This window comes from Pseudorasbora parva, chromosome 21 (assembly GCF_024679245.1).
Source record: "Pseudorasbora parva isolate DD20220531a chromosome 21, ASM2467924v1, whole genome shotgun sequence".
Classification (NCBI taxonomy): domain Eukaryota; kingdom Metazoa; phylum Chordata; class Actinopteri; order Cypriniformes; family Gobionidae; genus Pseudorasbora; species Pseudorasbora parva.
In genome coordinates, this window is record NC_090192.1 from 40,905,006 (window position 1) to 40,920,005 (window position 15,000).

Sequence of the window (15,000 nt, forward strand, 5' to 3'; positions counted from 1 at the left end):
TGGAATCACTGTAGATCCCTGTTCACACACACACACACACACATCAGAATCACATCCGCCGCATCCTTCAGGACTTCATCTGGAATCACTGTACATCCCTGTTCACACACACAGATACACACACACACACATCAGAATCACATCCGCCGCATCCTTCAGGACTTCATCTGGAATCACTGTAGATCCCTGTTCACACACACACACACACACATCAGAATCACATCCGCCGCATCCTTCAGGACTTCATCTGGAATCACTGTACATCCCTGTTCACACACACACACACACACACACACACATCAGAATCACATCCGCCGCATCCTTCAGGGCTTCATCTAGAATCACTGTAGATCCCTGTTCACACACACACACACACACACACACACACACATCAGTGTGTGGGGGGGGAAATCACTTTTACTCGGGATATGCTATCTGGCAACATAGGATTCCATTCATTATGCTAAGCTTAGCTAGCGGCGACCCTGCCAAACTAAAACAACGCACTGAGACAAAAATGCATTTGCCAACATATCTAAATAAAGGAAAGAAGTTAAATAAGCTCTATTTCTAAAAACGGGGGAGTGTTCCTTTAATTCACATTAGCAATGTGTTTAAACCAAGCCTGCAGTCTCCCTCTCATTTACTGAAGCTTTCGCGCCTCCATCGCCCCCCGGTGGCCGGTCCCAGTATAGCCGCCCCTCTGTGTTTTCTAATGGACGCGAGGCAAACTAAATAATAAAATTACACTTTAAATATTTTTTCCCCAAAGTTAGTTTATGTCACTGAAGGCAGTTATCATCATTATGGTTTCATTTCAAGTGTTCGTTTTTAAAATAAGTTTTAATAACTTAAATAACTTTAACTTTTTTCAGAGTACTTCTCTGAAGTAGAGTGTTCTCTGAGTACTTTTTTTAACTTTTCTAACTAAATAACTTTATTTTGAGTTAGTTATTTGATGCTATAAAAACGGGGGGTGTGACGTCATGATTGACAGCTGAGACTGACGGCTTCTCTGAGTGAAGTTGTCACTGAGGCACTAACAGACTTTTTTCTGGATTTTTGGGAGCAGATTGGAGCTTTAGCTTTAATTTCTACATTTCCATAACTGTTTATATCACACCAACATAATTAATTGTTCTGCATCTGCGAGAGTGTGGGCGGGCTTTAGATATCGCAGCTGTACTTCCTGCTCTCTACTGCGCAGACTCGGTCCCAAGATGTCCGCGCCGTGCAGACCGCCTAAAAGCTTCAAATCTACCAAGCGGAAACGGATGATGTCGAGTCGTCCATATTTTTTTTACGGTCTATGGTTAAAACATGTTGGAAACATGCTATTTCAATGTAGCAAGATGCTAATTCTGGTCTGAAAACCAGGTGTTTTCAGGAGCATTGTTGGAGTGTTGCTATTGTGAGGAACTGAAAACCTGTATTTCTGTGTTATTTAAAGAGTGTGTTAGTAATATGAGCCTATAGGCAGTGCACATCTCACACACTCTGATTATTAAAGGGATAGTTCACCCTAACTAAAAATTCTGTCATCATTTACTCACCCTGATGTTGTTTCAAACCTGTATGAGTTTCTTTCTTCTGCTGAACACAGATATTAGTGTTGAAATCCGATGGCTCAGAAAGGCCTTCATTGACACCAATGTCATTTCCTCTCTCAAGACCCATAAAGGCACTAAAGACGTCGTTACAAAGCCCATCTCACTACAGCGGCTCTACAATCATTGATGAAGAGGCCAGAATAGAGTTAGTGCGGGAAAAACACTAAATAACGACTTATATAGTGATGGCCGATTTCAGAACAAAGCTTCGAACCGTTATGAGTCAGTGAATCGATTCATGATTCGGATCGCCAAAGTCATGTGACTTCAGCAGTTTGACACGCGATCCGAATCATTAATCGATTCACAGACTCATAACGGTTCGAATTATGAATCGATTCACTGACTCATAACGGTTCGAATCATGAATCGATTCACTGACTCATAACGGTTCGAAGCTTTGTTCTGAAATCGGCCATCACTATATAAGTCGTTATTTAGTGTTTTTGCGCACTAACTCTATTCTGGCCTCTTCATCAATGATTGTAGAGCCGCTGTAGTGAGATGGGCTTTGTAACGACGTCTTTAGTGCCTTTATGGGTCTTGAGAGAGGAAATGACATTGGTGTCAATGAAGGCCTTTCTGAGCCATCGGATTTCAACACTAATATCTTCATCTGTGTGTGAAGATGAGCGGAGGACTGACGGCTGGCCAACCACAGGAGGAATTAATCACACTATTTACATTTCTGGCTGAACTAACCCTTTAAGGAGAATTTAAGGAAAACATGATAAGTCTTGTGTGTAGTATCTGTAATGTGTACCGTCATCTGTCCCGCTGTGCTGAGGAGATGTTGGCCGAGCCGCCGGACCTGATGCAGAGTTTGGCTCAGGAGTTGCTCCGAGCTTTGGTCCTCTGAGACGATTGTCCGGCCCTCAGACTCGGCCAAAAGCTTAAAGCTCCACTTCTGGAAGAGCCTTTGCTGAAGATCATGGGACACCAGAAGGATCCGCGGCTCCTGAATTAGGCCACTGCGGACACAGAGGCAACTTCTGATGAAAGGGACATCTCTGATGATGAAGAGGGCGGGGCCAGTGTTCCCACAGTTACTTTGAACAATAATCTGATTACAGATTACTTGATTTTTAAAGTAACTAAGTTCACTTCGGTTCGTTTGGTCCGGACCAAAAAACAAAAACAAAACATATAGTCCTGGTCCGCTTAGCGTTCACACTGACATTTTTAACAGCGAACCTAAAGTTACCGAACCAAAGGCTCAGGGAGACGCTCACAACCTGATTGGTCGGCTTATATGACGAATATCTCGCTTACCGAACATTCAGAACAACGCTGTGTGCCGGATTAAACGCCATCATTTTATGCGTGTATATGGCATTATTTTTACCAGCTGAGAACTCATGAAGAGCTCATAAAATGATCAAAACATTCAAAACAGCAGCAGGATTTCCTCCGTTATGCAGAAACGAAGATCTGCTGCAAAAGAGACGGCCGTTCTGTCGTCTGTACCGACTAATGGCCAACGGGTCCTTATGAGAAGAACCAGGTTTGCTTTTTGTACGTTTTTTCTAGCATTTTCGAAACGCGCTCGTCGGACCAAATATTGATGAGGCTCTTCCTCGTTGCTCCACGTTTGCCCTCTAACGTTAACGTTACTCATTTTGGACACACTGATCGATCTTTCCACGTCGTCCAATCAGCTGACTCGCATCTAGTGACATCACGTCCTGTTTATGGTCCGTTCACATGTCTTTGGTCCGTGTTGCGTTCATATATCAATCGAACCGCACCAGAGTTCGTTTGGAGGCGGACCGAGACTAGGGGTGTCCATGGTTAACCGATTAACCGTTAAAAATTGCGTAACCGAGTGAAACATTTTGCTTGGTTAAGTGGCGTCAATGACGTGCTTTGAATTTAGTTGTAATATATTTTTGCACCCCTAGAGACCGCCAGAGCGCTCCCAGACATTTGTAATATCCACAAGAAGAAGTCATGACCAGCTTTCTAATCGGGGAAAGAAAGCGTGGGAGCACTTTAAAAATGAGTGACGGGTATTGCAATGCAGTGCTTACCACATTTTTCAGGCTATAAGTCGCTCCGGAGTATGAGCCGCATCAGTCAAAAAATGCGTCATGAAGAGGAAAATAACATAAGTCGCACTGGACTATAAGTCGCATTAGGGCAGAAGCAGAGCGGGAGCCGCGCGCGCTGTGCATAACGGAGCAGAAGAAAGAAAGTTTGAAGTGAGAAACTTGTGAATGACTAGAGAAAAGCAGACGTTACTTTAACTGTAATGAAGAAAACAAAACAGCTAATCGCGGACTGAAAGCAAGATGGCCAGAGCTGAAGGGACGAGTCCACAGATGCTTGAACTCTCTGCCGGGAGAGGCTCAGCCGCGCGAGTCAAACGCTGTGGGAATCGTTCTCGGCTCCATATTTTACTAATGCCCTAATCATGACGGCGCCCTCGCGGCCACTTGCATTGCTCGTGAAGTGGAGCGCATCTCATCCTAATTTAACGAAACAGCGTACGCCTCACAGACATGAAATATATCTTAAGAAAGCTTGAAATGTCTTTTAACTATTTAAAACGAAAAGAAATAGGCTACTCTCTGATTATGTAATCCATAATGTGCATTTCTCTCTATAGGCGCGTTCACTACGGAGATGGCGGTCGTCAAATTAATAAACTAAAAATAAACCCTGACGCACACTATGGTTAACCGAGTATTAACCGCTAAGGGCCTCGGTTAACGGTTAATCAAAAACGTGAAAACGTGCAGCCCTAACCGAGACTCATCTTTTTAGCATGTTTGGTTCGGATGGCAGCATTCTAAAAAAAAAATCATTTTAAAATGAACCGCACTAACCGAGCAATCGCATCAGGGTTCGTTTTAATCCAACCAAACATGACAAGTGTGAACGCACCCTTAGTAAGATTATAAGTTACTTTATTAGTTACATTCAGCAGTTTCCGACAACACCCCTGCTGGAGCGTTTTTGCCAACACACACTTTATTAAGTGCTGTAACGTCAACAATGTATCTCCTGACATTTTAAGTTGAAATAAAAAAAAATATTTCCTGAAAAAATACTCCCCCTGAGATGCAAGAAGAAAGCAAAAATATATATTATATTTTTTAATATTTTTTTACTAAGGAAAATGACTAAAATAGTAATTCACAGTGGCTTGGATAAATTACTTTAATCTGATTACTGGTTTGGAAATAGTAACCCATTAGATTAGTCGTTACTGGAAAAAAGTCGTCAGATTAGAGTAACGCGTTACTGGCATCACTGGGCGGGGCCACCTGTCACTCACACCAGATCCACCAATAGCAAACCACCGCCGTCCTGTGTCAGTCTCACCTGTGCAGGTTTTCCCCCATGAGTCTCAGGTCTTGCAGGACAGTCAGCAAAGCCTCGGTCGAACACTAATGGATGAAAAACATTCACGGATTAATATTTTAGTTATATGAGATGAGAAACTATTTTAGCGATCTGAGCTCATGATGCAGGTGCAGTTTGGAAAAACGCTCTAAATCATGAAATCATGATCAATTAAATCATTCATTCTTCCCTAACTAGTGAATGCCAGTTAGTGCACTAGAAGGGGAAACAATAAATACTGACTTTTTCAATTAAAAATGTTAAATGTACAAATAAATGTACTAAATAATTAATGATGATTAAAAAGTAAAAATTTGAACTTCTGTCTTTTTGATATATTTAATTATTATTATCATTATTATTATAAACACTTTGTAATATGCTGTCCCTTATCTGGATGTCTTGTTGTAAATCGTTTGTGTTTGTTTATTAGGAACGGTATTATTTTAGTTATCTTTAACTTTAACTTTTAAAGTTATCTTTAGTTATCTTTTTAGTTACCAGCAGCCATATCACCCTGTAGCCCAAGACTGGTTTCCCACTGAAGCTAAGCAGGGCTGAGCCTGGTCAGTACCTGGATGGGAGACCAACTGGGAAAACCAGGAGCTGCTGGTAGAGGTGTTAGTGAGGCCAGCAGGGGGCGCTCACCCTGTGGTCTGTGTGGGTCCTAACGCCCCAGTATAGTGATGGGGACACTATACTGACAAAGAGCACCGTCCTTCAGATGAGACGTTAAACAAAGAGCGTTTGTGGAGATAAGGAAGAGTGTGTGTCCCACAGGGGAAAAAGTATGTGTGGAGATGAGGAAGAATGTGTGTGGAGATAAGTAAGAGTGTGTGTCCCACAGGGGAAAGAGTATGTGTGGAGATGAGGAAGACTGTGTGTGTGGAGATGAGGAAGAGTGTGTGTGGAGATGAGGAAGAGTGTGTGTGGAGATGAGGAAGACTGTGTGTGTGGAGATGAGGAAGAGTGTGTGTGGAGATGAGGAAGAGTGTGTGTGGAGATGAGGAAGACTGTGTGTGTGGAGATGAGGAAGAGTGTGTGTGGAGATGAGGAAGAGTATGTGTGGAGATGAGGAAGAGTATGTGTGGAGATGAGGAAGAGTGTGTGTGGAGATGAGGAAGAGTGTGTGTGTGGAGATGAGGAAGTGTGTGTGTGGAGATGAGGAAGAGTGTGTGTGGAGATGAGGAAGAGTGTGTGTGTGGAGATGAGGAAGACTGTGTGTGGAGATGAGGAAGAGTGTGTGTGTGGAGATGAGGAAGACTGTGTGTCCCACAGGGGAAAGAGTATGTGTGGAGATGAGGAAGAGTGTGTGTGGAGATGAGGAAGACTGTGTGTGTGGAGATGAGGAAGAGTGTGTGTGGAGATGAGGAAGAGTATGTGTGGAGATGAGGAAGAGTGTGTGTGGAGATGAGGAAGAGTGTGTGTGGAGATGAGGAAGAGTGTGTGTGTGGAGATGAGGAAGTGTGTGTGTGGAGATGAGGAAGAGTGTGTGTGGAGATGAGGAAGAGTGTGTGTCCACCAGGGGAAAGAGTATGTGTGGAGATGAGGAAGACTGTGTGTGGAGATGAGGAAGAGTATGTGTGGAGATGAGGAAGAGTGTGTGTGGAGATGAGGAAGAGTGTGTGTGGAGATGAGGAAGAGTGTGTGTGGAGATGAGGAAGAGTATGTGTGGAGATGAGGAAGAGTATGTGTGGAGATGAGGAAGAGTGTGTGTGGAGATGAGGAAGAGTGTGTGTGGAGATGAGGAAGAGTGTGTGTCCCACAGGGGAAATAGTGTGTGTGGAGATGAGGAAGAGTGTGTGATGAAGGTGAGGATGTTTCTGACCTCGATAACGAGGAGTGTGTGTTCAGGATAGAGCAGCAGGACGCCGGTCAACTCTTCACCTGGACGGCTCCTCTGGACACTCGCATTCAGCCGTTCATAGTGAACTGACACACATACGCACACACACACATACAGAGAGAGAGAAAACAGCAGGTGTGTGTCATTCAGAAGTCTTCGCACTCTAAAGTTCAGTCAGAAACCTGAGATGCTCTCAAACCTCCCACAGTCGTCCGGTCAGCGAGTCCGCAGGAGAGCCTATGGGAAGCCAAGCAATCCAAAAGTGGGATGAGTCAGCGGGCTGTTACAGCGATCGCGCCGCGCGGACATGTCATCTGCGCGGTTCAATAGACCGAGCCGCGCGGCCGACTCGTCAGCGCAGCGCGGACGTGTTTACTAGCGCTACCCAATGGGCAGCGCGGCGCGAATTAATCCGTTTTTTTCACGGTCTATGGAACTAATCCTCACCAGCGCTGTAATGAACAATTTAAACCGATACAAGTTCATTTGAAGCAGAAACTTGAAACTTCAATGACTTTGTTATCAATATTATGATATTATGATATAGCCTTATCTATCTATCTATCTATCTATCTATCTATCTATCTATCTATCTATCTATCTATCTATCTATCTATCTATCTATCTATCTATCTATCTATCTATCTATAATTATGGAATTCAGATATAAAAAGCTTAAGTATTACAGTCATGGGCGTCGGAAGCAAATAAAAAAAATGTAATTTAGTCTACAAATAATAGCTGAATGCAAAACTTCATACAATAGGCTAATAAGATTAATTACCTGAACATATAAACTCTGATATAATTACCAGGAGGTTGGCGCTTCTCAAGAGGAATATGATATTGAAAATCATTAACGTTTGCTTTACAGATATTTCCATATAGCGTGCAGTTCAGTATCGACACAACACTGACTTGACTTTTCAAGAAAATAAACAAAAGAAAATGCATTTCATCCCCGATTTCATTTATCTACTGTAGGGAAAAACAATTAAACTTCAGCAGAGAACCAATGTTTGTAAGGAATGAGGGGTTTCTTTATTGTAGCCTATATTTGAGTGCATTTATGGTTCGCGCCGCGCTGCCCATTGGGTAGCGCTAGTAAACACGTCCGCGCTGCGCTGCCGAGTCGGCCGCGCGGCTCGGTCTATTGAACCGCGCAGATGACATGTCCGCGCGGCGCGAGCGCTGTAACAGCCCGCTGACTCATCCCACTTTTGGATTGTTTGGCTTCCCATAAGAGCCGGCCCACCGCCACGAGCCGGTGTAACAGGAACTTCTGCTGACACACACACACACACACACACACACACACACACACACACACACACACACACACACACACACAGAGAGAGAGAGAGAGAGAGAGAGAGAGAGAGAGAGAGAGAGAGAGAGAGAGAGAGAGAGAGAGAGAGAGAGAGAGAGAGAGAGAGAGAGAGAGAGAGAGATGTGTGTTTGCTTGTTTTTGTAACATATCAGGACACAAATGTGTATAATGACATGGGTATGACACAGGTATTACAGGAGAGGGTGAAATATGAGGACGCTATAAAAGACGAGTTCAAAACACAAGCTAAAACGACACAGATATAATCTTATTTGTGTCACACTTGCTGTTGTTAGCACTATCGGGTCGGTTTAGGGCTTAGTGTGTGTTAAAAAACCAACATAACAAAACGCCAGATTCACACACATAAGTTCCGGGGTGGGGGGGGGGGGGGGGGGGACTACGCGTTTAGCGCCACCCAGTGGACATTTCACTTTGAAACTCATCGCGATATGCACCTATTGGTACGTATTTTGTAGTTTGCAGAAACGTTGCCACAGCCCACAGGTATGTTTTTCCAATGAGACCAGGCTGTCCTTTAAGCTGACTCTTTCTTTTTCCCCACTGCGAAGTTTTGTCTCGCCCTGGCGAACATCTCTGAGCGTTATTTCCCCGTTTTTGCCTGCCTGTTGTGGCCGTGTTTTTCGTCTGATGCCTGCCCTTTGACTCTCTGCTCAGTTTGAGTTGTGTTTGTTCTCTGCCTGATTCTCTGACTGATTGCCTGTTCATCGAACACGACTGTTTGTGTGGACCCTGCTTGCCTGTACGTCCACGACATTTTATGAAGCTCGCATATGGATCTCACGGCGAGTGACGAGTCGTTCATTACAACAGGGATCTAAAACTTTACCCTAATATAGAGATTTATTTTTCTGTCTGCCAAACTTGTTTATTTTTAAGATTATTTTAGGATTTTAAGATTATAAGATAATTTTAACAATTTTATATATATATATATATATATATATATATATATATATATATATATATATATATATATATATATATATATATATATATATATATATATATAATTTATTAACACTTTCAAATGTTCACAGTTCTCCACAGGTTAATGGTCACAGGTAAGTAAAGAGTTCCAAAAATACATTTTTTGTGTGTTTTCATTTAGATTTGTATTTATTTCATATTATTTATATATATTTAACATTTTTAGATGGTTTTTATGTATTTTATATTTAAATCTATTTCTTAAGTTTTTATTAAAAATGAATATTTATGATATATTTTTTCAAATATATTTTTAACATTATATATGTATATATTACATTTTATGTTTTTTTATATTTTTATTCTAAATTTATATATATATATATATATATATATATATATATATATATATATATATATATATATAATTTTTAATAAATATTTTATTTAAAATCTACATAAAAGCCACAAAAAATGCTTTCATATAGGCTATAGCATTTTTTTTCTAATTAACTAATTAAAGAGAGAATAAAGTGTAAACATTTTTGTATATAAAAATATGCAATGACACACAAAATGTACATAAACATACATGAATTATAATAATTTCTTCAACAGCAGTTCCTGGTGGAGCTCAGTTTGTTAAAGGTTTGCCCTGTTATTCTCCATTGACTCTCTACAGCTCTATGTAATGGAACCGCATTAATGTCCGATAAATCCTGTTGTTCTCTGCACTGACCAGCTGGTTGTCGGGCCGTGTGTGTGTCCTGTGTGTGAGCCGGCGGTGGAACAGACTCCGGCCCTTCTCCTGCTCTTTCCTGGAGCTCTGCATGTCTGGCTGGCTCAGTGATTATCGGCTCCTGGAGACGGCCGTCCTACCCCTGAACATGAGCTGACCCTCCCTGACTACAGCTCTGACGCCAATGTGACAGGTATCACACACTCATCAAAAACTCACACACTGCTTTAAAACACGCTTTTAGTTTGTCCAATACTGTAAAAAAAAATCAGGTCTCCAATTGAAAATGTTCTAGTGACTGATCACATCTACATTTTTCAGATTGTTCAGCCAAATTGAATTTCAGTGAATTAAATTGCATCAATTCACAGAAATTTAATTTGGCCATCTGAAAAAAATTAAGATGCAATCAGTCACTAGAAAATTTTCAATTGGAGACCTGATTTTTTTTTTTTTACAGTATCCATGCATCTTCCTCCAAAACCCTCATAAAAATATAATTTCCATCACATAGAAAAAGCGACGTGTCTGAGCGACGTGTCTGAGCGACGTTTCTGAGCGACGTGTCTGAGCGACGTGTCGTGTCTGAGCGTCGTGTCTGAGCGACGTGTCTGAGCGACGTGTCGTGTCTGAGTGTCTGAGCGACGTGTCTGAGCGACGTTTCTGAGCGATGTATCTGAGCGACGTGTCTGAGCGACGTGTCTGAGCGACGTTTCTGAGCGATGTATCTGAGCGACGTGTCTGAGCGACGTGTCTGAGCGACGTTTCTGAGCGATGTATCTGAGCGACGTGTCGTGTCTGAGCGACGTTTCTGAGCGACGTGTCTGAGCGACGTTTCTGAGCGATGTATCTGAGCGACGTGTCGTGTCTGAGCGTCGTATCTGAGCGACGTGTCGTGTCTGAGCGTCGTGTCTGAGCGTCGTGTCGTGTCTGAGCGTCGTTTCTGAGCGACATGTCTGAGCGACGTGTCGTGTCTGAGTGTCGTGTCTGAGCGACGTTTCTGAGCGACTTGTCTGAGCGACGTGTCTGAGCGACGTGTCTGAGCGACGTTTCTGAGCGACGTGTCTGAGCGACGTGTCTGAGCGACGTGTCTGAGCGACGTTTCTGAGCGACGTGTCTGAGCGACGTGTCTGAGCGACGTTTCTGAGCAACGTGTCGTGTCTGAGCGTCGTGTCTGAGCGACGTGTCGTGTCTGAGCGTCGTGTCTGAGCGTCGTTTCTGAGCGACGTGTCTGAGCGACGTGTCGTGTCTGAGTGTCGTTTCTGAGCGACGTGTCTGAGCGACGTGTCTGAGTGTCGTGTCTGAGCGACGTGTCTAAGCGACGTGTCTGAGCGACGTGTCGTGTCTGAGTGTCGTGTCTGAGCGACGTGTCGTGTCTGAGCGTCGTGTCTGAGCGACGTGTCTGAGCGATGTTTCTGAGCGACGTGTCTGAGCGACGTGTCTGAGCGACGTGTCTGAGCGACGTGTCGTGTCTGAGTGTCGTGTCTGAGCGACGTGTCTGAGCGACGTGTCTGAGCGTCGTGTCTGAGCGACGTGTCTGAGCGACGTGTCTGAGCGACGTTTCTGAGCGATGTATCTGAGCGACGTGTCGTGTCTGGGCGTCGTGTCTGAGCGACGTGTCGTGTCTGAGCGTTGTGTCTGAGCGACGTGTCTGAGCGATGTTTCTGAGCGACGTGTCTGAGCGACGTGTCTGAGCAGCGTGTCTGAGCGACGTGTCTGAGCAGCGTGTCTGAGCGACGTGTCTGAGCGACGTGTCTGAGCGACGTGTCTGAGCGACGTGTCTGAGCGACGTTTCTGAGCGATGTATCTGAGCGACGTGTCGTGTCTGAGCGTCGTGTCTGAGCGTCGTGTCGTGTCTGAGCGACGTGTCGTGTCTGAGCGTCGTGTCTGAGCGTCGTGTCTGAGCGATGTGTGAGCGATGTTTCTGAGCGACGTGTCTGAGCGATGTTTCTGAGCGACGTGTCTGAGCGATGTTTCTGAGCGACGTGTCTGAGCGATGTTTCAGAGCGATGTTTCAGAGCGACGTGTCTGAGCGATGTTTCAGAGCGACGTGTCTGAGCGATGTTTCAGAGTGATGTGTCTGAGCAACGTGTCTGAGCCACGTTTCTGAGCGACGTGTCTGAGCCACGTTTCTGAGCGACGTGTCTGAGCGACGTGTCTGAGCCACGTTTCTGAGCGACGTGTCTGAGCCACGTTTCTGAGCGACGTGTCTGAGCGTCTGAGCGACGTGTCTGAGCGACGTGTCTGAGCCACGTTTCTGAGCGACGTGTCTGAGCGACGTTTCTGAGCGACGTGACTGAGCGATGTTTCTGAGCGACGTGTCTGAGCGACGTTTCTGAGCGACGTGTCTGAGCGACGTTTCTGAGTGACGTTTCTGAGCGACGTGTCTGAGCGACGTGTCTGAGCGACGTGTCTGAGCGACGTGTCTGAGCGACGTTTCTGAGCGACGTGTCTGAGCGACGTTTCTGAGCGACGTTTCTGAGCGACGTGTCTGAGCGACGTGTCTGAGCGACGTGTCTGAGCGACGTGTCGTGTCTGAGTGTCTGAGCGACGTGTCTGAGCGACGTTTCTGAGCGATGTATCTGAGCGACGTGTCTGAGCGACGTGTCTGAGCGACGTTTCTGAGCGATGTATCTGAGCGACGTGTCTGAGCGACGTGTCTGAGCGACGTTTCTGAGCGATGTATCTGAGCGACGTGTCGTGTCTGAGCGACGTTTCTGAGCGACGTGTCTGAGCGACGTTTCTGAGCGATGTATCTGAGCGACGTGTCGTGTCTGAGCGTCGTATCTGAGCGACGTGTCGTGTCTGAGCGTCGTGTCTGAGCGTCGTGTCGTGTCTGAGCGTCGTTTCTGAGCGACGTGTCTGAGCGACGTGTCGTGTCTGAGTGTCGTGTCTGAGCGACGTTTCTGAGCGACTTGTCTGAGCGACGTGTCTGAGCGACGTGTCTGAGCGACGTTTCTGAGCGACGTGTCTGAGCGACGTGTCTGAGCGACGTGTCTGAGCGACGTTTCTGAGCGACGTGTCTGAGCGACGTGTCTGAGCGACGTTTCTGAGCAACGTGTCGTGTCTGAGCGTCGTGTCTGAGCGACGTGTCGTGTCTGAGCGTCGTGTCTGAGCGTCGTTTCTGAGCGACGTGTCTGAGCGACGTGTCGTGTCTGAGTGTCGTTTCTGAGCGACGTGTCTGAGCGACGTGTCTGAGTGTCGTGTCTGAGCGACGTGTCTAAGCGACGTGTCTGAGCGACGTGTCGTGTCTGAGCGACGTGTCGTGTCTGAGCGTCGTGTCTGAGCGACGTGTCTGAGCGATGTTTCTGAGCGACGTGTCTGAGCGACGTGTCTGAGCGACGTGTCTGAGCGACGTGTCTGAGCGACGTGTCGTGTCTGAGTGTCGTGTCTGAGCGACGTGTCTGAGCGACGTGTCTGAGCGACGTGTCTGAGCGACGTGTCTGAGCGACGTTTCTGAGCGATGTATCTGAGCGACGTGTCGTGTCTGGGCGTCGTGTCTGAGCGACGTGTCGTGTCTGAGCGTTGTGTCTGAGCGACGTGTCTGAGCGATGTTTCTGAGCGACGTGTCTGAGCGACGTGTCTGAGCAGCGTGTCTGAGCGACGTGTCTGAGCAGCGTGTCTGAGCGACGTGTCTGAGCGACGTGTCTGAGCGACGTGTCTGAGCGACGTGTCTGAGCGACGTTTCTGAGCGATGTATCTGAGCGACGTGTCGTGTCTGAGCGTCGTGTCTGAGCGTCGTGTCGTGTCTGAGCGACGTGTCGTGTCTGAGCGTCGTGTCTGAGCGTCGTGTCTGAGCGATGTGTGAGCGATGTTTCTGAGCGACGTGTCTGAGCGATGTTTCTGAGCGACGTGTCTGAGCGATGTTTCTGAGCGACGTGTCTGAGCGATGTTTCAGAGCGATGTTTCAGAGCGACGTGTCTGAGCGATGTTTCAGAGCGACGTGTCTGAGCGATGTTTCAGAGTGATGTGTCTGAGCGACGTGTCTGAGCCACGTTTCTGAGCGACGTGTCTGAGCCACGTTTCTGAGCGACGTGTCTGAGCGACGTGTCTGAGCCACGTTTCTGAGCGACGTGTCTGAGCCACGTTTCTGAGCGACGTGTCTGAGCGTCTGAGCGACGTGTCTGAGCGACGTGTCTGAGCCACGTTTCTGAGCGACGTGTCTGAGCCACGTTTCTGAGCGACGTGTCTGAGCGACGTTTCTGAGCGACGTGACTGAGAGATGTTTCTGAGCGACGTGTCTGAGCGACGTTTCTGAGCGACGTGTCTGAGCGACGTTTCTGAGTGACGTTTCTGAGCGACGTGTCTGAGCGACGTGTCTGAGCGACGTGTCTGAGCGACGTGTCTGAGCGACGTTTCTGAGCGACGTGTCTGAGCGACGTTTCTGAGCGACGTTTCTGAGCGACGTGTCTGAGCGACGTGTCTGAGCGTCTGAGCGACGTGTCTGAGCGACGCGTCTGAGCGACGCGTCTGAGCCACGTTTCTGAGCGACGTGTCTGAGCGACGTGTCTGAGCGACGTGTCTGAGCGACGTGTCTGAGCGACGTTTCTGAGCGACGTGTCTGAGCGACGTTTCTGAGCGACGTTTCTGAGCGACGTGTCTGAGCGTCTGAGCGACGTGTCTGAGCGACGCGTCTGAGCCACGTTTCTGAGCGACGTGTCTGAGCGACGTGTCTGAGCGACGTTTCTGAGCGACGTGTCTGAGCGACGTTTCTGAGCGACGTGTCTGAGCGACGTTTCTGAGCGACGTGTCTGAGCGACGTGTCTGAGCCACGTGTCTGAGCGACGTGTCTGAGCGACGTTTCTGAGCGACGTGTCTGAGCGACGTGTCTGAGCGACGTTTCTGAGCGACGTGTCTGAGCGACGTTTCTGAGCGACGTGTCTGAGCGACGTTTCTGAGCGACGTTTCTGAGCGACGTTTCTGAGCGACGTTTCTGAGCGACGTGTCTGAGCGACGTTTCTGAGCGACGTGTCTGAGCGACGTTTCTGAGCGACGTGTCTGAATGACGTGTCTGAGCGACGTGTCTGAGCGTCTGAGCGACGTGTCTGAGCGACGTTTCTGAGCGACGTGTCTGAGCGACGTTTCTGAGCGACGTGTCTGAGCGACGTGTCTGAGCCACGTGTCTGAGCGACGTGTCTGAGCGACGTTTCTGAGCGACGTGTCTGAGCGACGTGTC

The 15,000-nt window shown here is 46.8% G+C and overlaps 1 protein-coding gene and 1 pseudogene across 1 annotated transcript in view; one reads left to right on the forward strand and one right to left on the reverse strand.

The window, feature by feature from the left end:
• The window catches only part of tex47 (testis expressed 47), a 17,002-nt gene extending 6,892 nt beyond the window's left edge, over positions 1-10,110 (reverse strand). Inside the window, exons 1-6 of the mRNA XM_067430365.1 lie at positions 9,825-10,110; positions 8,052-8,086; positions 7,004-7,041; positions 6,787-6,890; positions 4,938-5,002; positions 2,374-2,581 (exon numbers count right to left, since the gene is read on the reverse strand). Coding sequence (XP_067286466.1) covers positions 2,374-2,581; positions 4,938-5,002; positions 6,787-6,890; positions 7,004-7,041; positions 8,052-8,086; positions 9,825-9,917 — 543 coding nt within the window. The 5' untranslated portion in view covers positions 9,918-10,110. The remainder of the gene's footprint in view (positions 1-2,373; positions 2,582-4,937; positions 5,003-6,786; positions 6,891-7,003; positions 7,042-8,051; positions 8,087-9,824) is intronic.
• On the forward strand, positions 5,458-5,573 carry LOC137056588 (5S ribosomal RNA; annotated as a pseudogene).
• Positions 10,111-15,000: the final 4,890 nt, after the last annotated feature.